The 12,059-nt window shown below is 33.7% G+C and overlaps 1 protein-coding gene across 15 annotated transcripts in view; it reads right to left on the bottom strand.

Moving 5' to 3' along the window:
* CCDC102B (coiled-coil domain containing 102B) overlaps nt 1–12,059 on the bottom strand; it is a 376,391-nt gene that overhangs the window by 68,634 nt on the left and 295,698 nt on the right. For 12 of the 15 annotated variants that reach the window (XM_063716943.1, XM_063716941.1, XM_054538070.2 and 9 more), the window contains one exon: nt 11,301–11,471. The exons of 1 other annotated variant lie outside the window; for it this stretch is intronic. In XM_063716943.1, the coding sequence (XP_063573013.1) occupies nt 11,301–11,471 (171 nt within the window). Of the gene's footprint in view, nt 1–11,300; nt 11,472–12,059 lie in introns of those variants that run through there. 2 more of the 15 variants (XR_010137621.1, XR_010137622.1) reach the window with 1 other exon arrangement.

Here is a 12,059-nt window from a genome sequence, read left to right as displayed (position 1 = left end):
TGTATTTTATATATATATATATATTTATATATATATATATATTTATATATATATATATTTATATATATATATATTTATATATATATATATATTTATATATATATATATAGGTTAAGGGATAATGGGTCTAATAAATGCTGCCTAGAGTTACAGGGGAGACGAAGCTAACAAAAGACCATGGTCTAAGTCTTTCCATATAACCTGTCCTTAAAACATCTTTATTTTACTCAGGACATTTTCTACTCATACACAACTCAGAAAAGTTTTAGCTGAGAATAAGCCTTGCCTGATGGGTCTGGGTTTTCAATCAAGTTATGAAGAGGAGCAGAACTGCTAGACCATGGAGGTGGTTGGTAAAGTAAAGAACAAGAGCAAGGTAAAGAATGGCAGGAAGCAATAACGTACAAATCAGCCACACAAGGGAGACTGAAATTATTGGAATTGTTAGATTAAAAATAAATGGCAACTGGGTTGCTGGACATGTGTTCACTTTTGTCTATGATGTCTTCATTTCGGGCAGCACGACAGAGCTGGCAGTGCTAGAGGCACAGGCTGCTACCGTCCTTGCCCATTTACTCCAGTTGGGGTGTTAGACAATAAATAATTAAAAGGAATATTCCCAAATAGCCCTTGAGCATTTAAAGGAAAAGAAACACAACAAATTGTTTCTGCTGCATCCTGTGATAACGCCATCTTGCCATTTGTTACATTCAACTGTATATACTCAGGATTGAATACCTCTCACAACGTTAAAAAGCTCTCCTTTGGAAGAAATCATGCATATTCCAACACCTAATATAGAGGTTAGGAAGTAATAAATATTACATGAACCGGCTGGTTTTTACAAATCAATTCGGTTCCTGGGTGTGCGGTGATCTCATTAGAAACTGTCACTGTCTGTGTCCCCATGTGAACCTGCAGATGGCTTCTTTATGATTTCTTTTTAATCTTATCTAAAACACTACATATTTTTCATAGATAAAAGTGAATTTTAGTCTATCACTATTCTCATAATCTTAAAATCAGCAGGGTGCAAATTAATGAGATTTAAGAGAAATAGATTTAGTGCTAGAAAAGGATGCTGTGTCCTTCCAAATAAAGAACTGTTTAAAAACCGGATATTAACTTAGATAATTAACGTTCTGTCAGTTTAAGCAAAACGTCTCTCACATTCATCATTGTGATGATGATATCAGAGTTTTGAAAAAATTCACCTTTGTGACACCAAAAGACATTAAAATGTGAAGCCAGAATTAGCTAAGCTATAACTGTAAGGTGATAATTGCTAAGTGTAAAGCCATACCAATAACGCGTTTAGCAAAACACTAACATTTTAAGTGAGAACTGAAGAGCCTCAGTACTATCTTGTATCTTATGTTTCCCATGTTTATTTTTCATTGTTTGAATTGATCTCAAATCTAGAAGATGTATTACACTAATTAATTTTGCATATAACAATGTTAACACATATAAACCATGATAAGAACCTCTTTTTGGTAGCAAGTCATTTTATTTTACTGGTACAATCTCTTGCCACAAATATGTGCATTTAAAGGATACCACAGTTACTAATTGGCATTTTGACTGTGACAACCTCTTTCATTAGACTGTCAGTTCTGACATTTGGCTAGATATTATCAGGTTGGTGCAAAAGTAATTGTGGTTTTTGCCATTGAAAGTAATAGCAAAAACCGCAAATACTTTTACACCAACCTAATAGAATCATTCCTGGCGCTATTTAAAAGCACCCATGCACAAGCCCCACCCATAGCAACTGCACCAAATTTTCTGGAGGTGGCACTTGACTATTACTATTTTTTAATCTTCCAAAATGATACTATAGTTCAGCCAGATTTTAATATCATTGTATTCGACTTTAACCCTTACGTCAAGAATATTTATCGCCATATTCTTCCACCAGAACAGTACAGTGCACCTAGCTCAATAAATCTTAGTTCAATGAAGATGACAATGGATTTCTTAAAGCATGAATGCATCTTGAAGTTAGGTGATTCTTCTTCCTCTTACTCAAAACAGAACTTTTATTTTAATTATTATAAAAGATGCTAAATCTCATCCTATGCAGTTTTGTGAATTATAAGCGTCTAGCAGCTAGGAGCTAGTTAAACCCATTTATGTATCTTTTAACACAAAGTAATTCACTAGATATTTTGAACACCCTCTTATTTATAGAAGCATATATTTTTACTAAAAACTACACAGAGAAAGCAAGTCAAGGGTAAGTACAAACTTTGCACCAGGGGAAAAAATTTCAACACACGAATTAATCCATGTGATATACCACATTAACAGAATGAAAGGTAAAAAATATATGATTTCGATAGATGCAGAAAATGCCTTTGACGAAGTTCAACACCTGTTTATGATAATAAGTCTAAATAAAATAGGTGCAGAAGAAACTTGCCCAAGCACAATAAGGGCCATTTATGAAAAACCTCATGATAAATAGTGAAAACTCAAAAAATTTCTTCCAAGATCTGTTATAATACAAGGATTCTCACTCTTGTCATTTCTGTTCTTAGCACTAGAAGTTTTAGCAAAAGCAATTGAGGCAAGAGAAAGAAATGAAAGCTGTCTAAATTGGAAAAGAAGTAAGTGTATCTCTGTTTTTAGATGACATGATGCAATATGTAAAAATCTCTACAGACACCACCAAAAACTTGTTGAAACTAATGAATGAATTCAGTAAAGTTTCTGGATACAAAAATCAACCTGCAAAAAACAGTTGTGTTTCTAGCACCAAAAATAAACTATCTGAAAAAGAAATTAAATAAAAAACAATCCCACTAACAATAAGAAAATTATAATCCCATATTCAAAAACAATAAAATACTTAGGAATAAATTTAACCAAAAAGATGAAAGACTTGGACTTAGAAAACTATGACATTGATAAAAGAAATTGAAGAAGAGACAATTAAATAGAAAGATAGCTCATGTTCATGAAATGGAGGAATATTGTTTAAATATCCATACTGCCCAAAGCTATCTGCAGATTCAATACAATACCTATGAAAATTCCAATGATATTTTTCACAGAAATAGAAAAAAATGCTCAAAATATGTTTGGAACCATAAAAGATCTCAAAGTAGTCTTAAAAAGAAGAAATTTGGAGGCATCAAACTTCCTGATTTCTTATTAAAAACTGATAGTAAACAAAACAATATGGCATCAGCATAAAAATGAACACATATATGAATGGAATAGAGAAACCAGAAATAAACCCATCAATATATGGTCATCTAATTTTTGACAAGAGCACCAAAAATATACAGTGAGGAAATGACAGTTCCTTCAACAAGTAGTGTTGGGAAAGCTGGATATCCATATCTTGCACCATACACAAAAATAACCTCAGAATGGATTAGACTTGAAATGAGATCTGAAATTGTAAACTCCTAGAAGAAAACCTAGGGGAAAATTTCCTTGACATTATTCTTGGTAATAAATTTTTGAATATGATACCCAAAGCACAGGGAACAAAATCAAAAATAAACGAATTGGAACTGCATAAAACTAAAAAGCTTCTATACAGAAAAAAAAATGAAAAGGCAAACTAAAGATACAAATAAAAATTTTTCAAGCCATATAACTTATAAAGGGTTCATATTAAAATTTATTTTAAAATTCATACAGCTGAATAGCAAAAATATCCAAAAATAACTTGGTTAAAACATGGGCAGAATATGTGAATAGACATCTAACTAATATAAACAGTCAGGAGGTATTTGAAAAGGTGCTCAACATCACTAATCATCGGAGAAAGGCAAATTGTAATCACAGTGATACATGACCTCACACTTTTCAACATGGCTTTTATCAAAACGTCAGAAAATAACAAGTGCTGGCGAAGATGTAGAGAAAAGAAAACTCTTTTGTACTATTGGTGAGACTCTAAATTGGTATATCCATTATGGAGAACAGTATGAGGTTCCCCAAAAAATTTAAATTAAAAAATAGATCTACCATATGATCCTGCAATTTATGCATACTATACATATAGGTGCATGTATATATGGGCATATGTGTATACACACATTGTGTATATACGCAAGTGTGTGTATGTGAAATGAAATCAGTATCTGAAAGAGATACCTGCACTCCATGTTCATTGCAACATGTTCACAACGGCGAAGATAAGAAAACAACCTAAGTGTCCATTGTTGGATAAATGGAGAAATTGTGAGATACAGTCACACACAGAAAGGCATAAATTGTGAGATACACATACACAGAAACGGATAAGTTATGAGATACACACACACACACACACACAGAAATATTTAGCCTTAAAAAGAAGGAAATTCTGCCATTTGTGACAAAATGGAATAACCTAGAGGATATTATGCTAAGTGAAATAAGCCAGATACAGAAAGACTAATGCAGTGTGATCCTGTTCATATGTAGAATCTGAAAATGTCAAATTCATAGAAGCAGCGAGTAGACAGGTGGTTACCCGGGGCAGGGGGCAGGGAAGGAATGAAGAGATGTTGGTCAAAGTTTCATTTATGTGGATGAATACGTTCTAAAGGTTGAAAGTACAGCATGGCAACTACAGTTAAGAACACTGTGTTGTATACCATAAATTTGCTTAGAGTAGATCTTAGGTGTTTTCATTATGAAAATAAATGTAACTGTGGAGAAGTGTATGCTAATTCATTTGACTGGTAATTAGTTTGCTATTCATGTGAAATCATCACATTATACATATTAAATATATATAATTTTTATTTATAAAGTTAAAATACAAAAATTAAAGGTAGGAAGAGATTTAAAAATAAATGTAATTTCCAATTTCATCCATGAAGTATAATTATAATAAATTAATAAATAAAAAAATAACATACATAGAAAAATGTTGGCTTATCACAGTTTAAAAAAAATAAATAAATACAATAAATGTAATTACAATTCCTAAAAGTTAAAATTTTTAAAAAGAGCTCCACAAAAGAAAGAAACTGGCCTGGCAAGATGGTTCACGCCTGTAATCCCAGCACTTTGGGAAACTCGAGGCTGGTGGCTCACTTGAGCTCAGGAGTTCAAGACCAGCCTGGGCAACATGGAGAAACCCCATCTCCGCAGAAAAATACAAAAACAAAAAAAAATTAGCCAGGCATGGTGGCATGCACCTATAATCGCAGCTATTTGTGGGGCTGAGGTGGGAGGATTGCTTGAGCCTGGGAGGTTGAGGCTCAGTGAGCCAAGATCACTCCACTGCACTCCAGCTTGGGTGACAAAGTGAGACCATGTCTCAAAAATAAACAAATAAGTAAATAAATAAATAATTAAAAAAGAAACTGGAACTAAAAGTACATCTTATTAATAACACAAAGTTGAGAGATTAAACCCTTTTTAATTTTATAAATAAATCTTTTGAGGTTTACTTTACTTTCATATTAGTTAAGATGCAGTTAATATTCTCCATTAGATACAGTCAATATTTCCACAATTTGACCTATCATTGAGAACCAAAGAAAATTGCTAATACGTACTGTAAATGTTAAGAGCCATATATATTTATATCATTTAGCTAAGAAATTCCACTTAGAAAACTTTTTCCCGATGTAGAAAATAAGGTATGTACATAAAATAAGTTATGGCAGGGTTATATTGGGAAAAAATCCAATGACCTTCATCGAGAGAAGACTGACTGATTAAATAAATTTACACCCAAGGAAATACATATTACATTTCTTGAAATGCCAGCTATGAATACTACAAAACAATATAAAAACTGGTCATAGTGATTCATAAAGCAAAATGTAATATTATTTGCAACAGTGACTACAATTGTGTGTAAGATTACCTAGGCATTGGAAGTCCACACACTAAGGTAATATGTTACCATGGCAGGGTGATAGTTGACTTGATTTTTCCCCTTTATCTATTTTTGCATGATATTTCCTAATAAAATGTATAATATTCTTAGGAAAACTTTATCTCATCTGTCCTTTAGCCTTCCTGACACTAGTTCTGTAGTGTAGAGAGTCAAGTGTCATTGTAATTGCTTATGTTGCACTCATTGCCTCTTAGATACTAGAGACTTAACCTTGTCATTTCAGTTTAGGTTCCTTTTTCTAAAAGTTTTGCTTATTGCATTATTATACTTTTTATCAGGCTGATGTTTTGCATCACATTTATTAAAGTGGTTGGTTATTTTGATATTTTAATGTGGATGTATACATGAACCTGTGCTATGGTAATGAAATAACAATTAAATTGGCCGGGTACGGCGGCTCACACCTGTAATCCCAGCACTTTGGAAGGCTGAGGCGGGTGGATCACAAGGTCAGGAGATCGGACCATCCTGGCTAAGATGGTAAAACCCCGTCTCTACTAAAAAAAAAACCAAAAAAACAAAAAAACAAAAAAACAAAAATTTAGCCAGACATGGTGGTGGGCACCTGTAGTCTCAGCAACTCGAGAGGCTGAGGCAGGAAAATGGCGTGAACACAGGTGGCAGAGCTTGCAGTGAGCCAAGATCACACCACTGCACTCCAGCCTGGGTGACAGAGGGAGACTCCGTCTCAAAAATAAAAATAAAAATTTAAATTTAAAAAATTGCCATTATATAATGTAATATGTATTCAAAGAACTTTAGTAAAATGATGAAGGATGAATGTTCACCTTCTAACAAATATATTAGATACTTTTGTAAATTTGCTTAAAATAAGCAACTCATCCAAAAAAGAAATTCTTTGTTTATTTAATTAGATCCCAGATTTTTTCCTATGGCCCAAGTACATACTATTCTAGTCTCTCTACAGTACAGAGGACAATTATCTTATTTTCATTTATTTAAAATATGTTGACCTGTGGCAGTTGAAAACTTCCTATTTAACGGTTCCAGTTAAACACTAATTGCAAGCTGAAGAATTTGCTACTATTAAATTGAAAAGTTCAGCAATAAAACTGACAATTTTCTTTTCAAGGAGAAATCAAATTGAGGAGATGCTGATAGCTATTTAAAGTAAAATTTTATTTTCATGATTAAGATTTTTTTTCCCAACTATCCGAAACAGTGGTGACTTTTAATCAGAGAAAAACTGGTTACCTTACAACTGCAATCAAATAATACACATTAAAATACGCAAGTGAGTTAATGGTGCTTTGGGTCAGTCGTCTATGGTCATCAATTGATTTGATTAGAGGTACAGAAAATTATAAGGTTTTGTGTGTTAAACATATATTTCAACACACCTATCTCTAGACTTCAAATGTGAAATATACCCAGTTACTTCTCCCTGTGATACTACGATTCCTAAATTCTTTTGGAAAGCGGCACGCATTCCATTTGCCAAACAAGTTATTGGACCATGCCTCCATTCATGCTTGGGAAATGTATTCCTCCCACAGCAAAGAACAGCAAATTTATTTTTTCTCTTTCTCTCTTTCTCTTTCTCACAGACACTCTCTCTCTCTCTCTCTCTCATTCACATACAGCATAATGTAGGCCACTCACTTGGTCACAAACTGTGTTTCTCCCTTCTTCACTTGAAATTTTTTACTCCCTCACCAAGGTACCCAAGCAACGTTCCAAACACGGCATGAGCCTCAAAGTTCAATGACTCTATAGTTCTCTGGAATGCCTACAAATATTTTTAAAATGTAATCACTTATAGAAAGATTCAACAGGCTATTTTTTCCCTTCAAATAAATTTAGAATACACCAAAAAAAAACCTCGTGATTATCTCCACATCGAATCTCAGTATACATGTCTGTTCTTGCTCTAGAGATCTATGTACTAAATAAAGCAAGTACCACCCCGCCCCCCCAACATACACACATGCTTGCCCAATATACTATAGTGAAACTAGGACAGAAAAATTTCTATAAATGCTTCCACATAAAAAGTGGAAATAGAAAACATTTATGGAATCTACTTGGTAGATGTTGCAAGGGTACCTATAATGGCCATGGAAAATATTCCTGTATTTGGTCTGGGTTCTGCTCCCTGAGAATAGCTGCCTGGTCTATAGTTTCTATGTTCCTTAGCTCTACTCTCTAGAAGGTCCTGCTAGTTTTATTAGATACTGTGGCCATATCTGAATTTGCCATTGGAGAATATTCTCTCACAGGGAGTTGAGAGCATGCTCAGCTGGCTTCATTCTCATGGAAGTTTGGAGGAACAAAGGATTATGTTAATCTTGAGAAATTAGTCTATTTCAGCCTAGACTAGAAGCTCACTTACCAGTATAATATCCATTAATGACTTAGTAATTTTTTTTCCTATTTGATTCCAATAAATTTCATAGGTCAATATTCACATCAGTAATACTTTTAGAAACATTTCTCTATCTTTGAGCTACTTACAGTTACCTTGAATTATAAGATGTTCTGGTAGAGTCACAATCTTATTCTCTTATCCCTAGACTATTTTTGTTCAGCATAAATAATTTACAGGAAACTAATAGATTCAGAGCTTTAGCATTAGGTTTGATGATTTGGTCCTTGCCACAAAGCTCAATTTTAGTAGGCATTTATTGTTCAAAAGCATCCTAATTTACATATTTTACTTTTTGAAATGGAAATCAGGTGGTCTTACAACTCATAATCAGGAAGTCACAGAACTACTTAAATTTCTATATTACCTTATATACCTCTTTGAAAACTTGATAATTCTTTTCTGAGTTCACTTTTTTTTAAGCATTTGCAAAATGCACCAATAGCAAACAAGTAATATTAGTTCATATGTTTTCACCTAAAAATCACAAGCTCATTCTGTAAATTACTGGCTTTCCAGTGTATTACAGGAAACTAATGTATCAAATGTTAGATTCCATCATTCTAGACTTCAATATATTTTCTTACCACCTACTTTTTATTTTATAAAGGTATTTCTTTTTTTATTTGAACAAATATATGGGGTGCAAGTGTAATTTTGGTACATGGATATATTGCACAGTGGTGAAGTCAGGACTTTCAGTATATCCTTCACCAGAATAATGGACATTTTACCCTTGAAGTAATTTCTTATCATTTACCCTCCTTCCTCCCCACCTTTCTGAGTCGTCATTGTCTGTCATTCCACTATCTCCATGTGCACACATTATTTATCTCCATCTTGTAAGTGAGAACATGTGGTATTTGTCTTCCTGTGTCTGAGTGCTTTCTGTTAAAAAAATGGCCTCCAGCTTCATCTATGTTGTTGCAAAAGGCATGATTTCATTCATGTTTGTAGGTGAATAGTATTCCGTTGTGCAAATAGATCATATTTTTAATCCACTCCTCCACTGATGGGCACAATCCATTGAAGTTGATTCTATATGGCTGCTATTGTGAATAGTGCTGTAATAAACATACAGGGGCAGGTATCTTTTTGATATAACGATTTTTTCCTCCTTTAGGTAGATATTCAGGAATAAGATTGCTGGATAAAATACTAGTTCCATTTTCAGTTCTTTGAAAAATCTGCATATTGTTTTCATTAGAGGTTGTTCTTGTATTGGAGCAATGTCATCTATTTTAATATTTGGGTTTTTAAAATTATTTTAAGGACCATACCAGTCAGCTTCAACTAAGTTTTTGTTTTGTTTTGTTTTGTTTGTAGCAACAAACAACTGCAAATCTCAGTGGCTTCCAACAATAAACATGACTTTCTACCCATATAGATTCCATTTTGGGTCAGCAAAGGCATGGCTTTATGTCCTCTTAATTTCAGGATCGCTGACAGAATCATGCATATTTTGGACACGGCGGCCTCAGGACGTGAGACATGACAGAAAAGATGTACATATAAAAAAAGAAACACACCAGAGCCCTGTGTTCACTCTCAAAGCTTCTAAAGGCGCTGGCATGCACAGCTCCTTCACATAAGGTACAGGCAAAGCAAATATCACATGACCAAACCTGACATTGATGATGTGGGAAATATAATCCTACATGGAGGAACAAATAATGTTACCCTCCTTAAGACCGCAGCTCATTATTTAAATTGCACAATTACACTGTGAATCAGATCTTCGGGAACTAGCACTTCATTAGTCCACGAACCCTAGAATAAATTATTTCCTTACCAATAATTTAGTCTCAGGTGATATCTTAAAGCCAATATTGACAAAATTAAAGATTTATTCACCATCATCATCACCACCCCACCCCTACAACAAATACTTGCATGTTAAAATTATTCACAAAATAATGACGAAAATAAAATAAAAAACCTAAAATCATGTTCTTGAGACTTCCTACTATATTCGCCTTCCAACTTACTCTTCCACCATCCAGCTCCACCACACATGAATATCATTACAAAGTACGTATATATCTTCATAAAAAGAGACATAGCAAGGATGAAACGCCTGCCAAGAGCCACTAGCAAGCACAGAGGACAGTGTGTGAGCCTCATTTGTGGAATGATTGATTCTGTTTCCATATAATGTTATTAGAGAAGAAAATCCAGTTTGCTTGATTGGAATTGTTTTTACTAAAAACAAATTCTCAAAATGTGGAGTATGTTTGATTATTAAATTAATCCATGGGAAAATAATTCAGCTGTTTATTTTTTTATTTCCAACTGTTTTGCATTATATAGAAACAGTCTTTCTAACCAGGGAACTATGGCTTTTGCCTGAATAGTTGTCCAACAAGAGCAGAAACAGTGACTGGAAAACCATCTGAAAGAATGCTACGGCGGGTGACAGTCCCACAATCGGTGACATTTGAGACTGTGTTTCTTTAAAAAAAAAAAAAAAAAAAAAAAAACTTTGTTGTTTTTAAGTGCAGCTGAAATCACCCCCGCAGTTGTAACTGTGTGCTGTGAAGATATTACACAGAGATATCTATCTTCCAGGAACTTCTAAAATATTCTATAAACCATTATTGAGCTGACCTAACAAAACAAAATGAAGTACCTAGATTCTTTTGAACACTGAAGAACACTGAAAATATATAATAAATAATAGTATATATCACACTTTTTGATATAGATGCTTAAATCTTAAAACACCCAAGCTTTAATGATACTGTGCCTATATTTAAACACACACACACACACGCACGCACGCACGCACGCACGCGCGCACGCATGCGCACAAGGTCATGCTGAAGTATTGACACTATAGAGCACTCGTAAAACATATACTATTACCGCCACAAACATGTGCATATTGTCCGTGTAATCTTATTTCCTTACTCTTTTTAAATTGATTTCAGTCATTAAGATATGAATATTTATATTCCCATTAATGCCATATGTTAATAAGGGAGACAATCTTTAGATGTGCTCTAAAATACTATTTAGAAGCTATCCAGTATGTGTTCACTCATAAAGTAGTACCTCATCTTCTTTTTGGTTGAGTCCCTGCTTTAGTTCTTCCACTCGTAATCTTAGTTTCTTTACTTCTGCCTCATTTTGATCCACTCGGTTGTTTGCATGAGTCAGTTCTGCAATATTTGCCTGGTATTGTCTGCTTAGTTTATAGTAGGCATGTTGAAGGTTCAGTAATTCCTTTCAAAGGAAAACAAAAATTACATTATTTATAGTCTACTCTGATAAAATCAGAAGAATGGCGACTTCTTTTGACAAAAGAGAAAAACATTTTAGGAAGAATTTAGATGAGCCATCATCTTCATTTCGAATTCTACATTTCTGTAATCAAATATTATGATTATAAATGAAAGATATGTGACTAAAATATAATGCACTCTTTACGTTGTTTTGTAAACGATCTATTTTGCACCTCACACAAAAGTAGTTTTTATGTAACCTTCCCCCAAAAGGAAATCACATAACCATAAATAAAATAATATAAATACATGCAAAAAGAGCTGTTCATCCTGATCATCCACTAACTCAGCAGATGCTAAAAGTTAGCACACTACATGATTTAATTATTTGCTGAAGAAAATAGGTTTTGTGAGGCTGTAGTCATGCTGTTACCTGACACATCTTCTGAAACCACATGAACCAGGCTCAGAAACCTGCAGCAAGGACCCATCATGGGTAAAGAAATATATTAATCTATCATAGGGTGATTAGACTGCAAATCAATCTTGTTATAATTAACACCATACACTATATAAATTAACAGGTTAC

The sequence above is a fragment of the Pongo abelii genome, chromosome 17 (assembly GCF_028885655.2).
Source record: "Pongo abelii isolate AG06213 chromosome 17, NHGRI_mPonAbe1-v2.0_pri, whole genome shotgun sequence".
Classification (NCBI taxonomy): domain Eukaryota; kingdom Metazoa; phylum Chordata; class Mammalia; order Primates; family Hominidae; genus Pongo; species Pongo abelii.
Note: the sequence above shows the minus strand (reverse complement) of the source record. Positions and strands in the feature narration are given on the sequence as shown.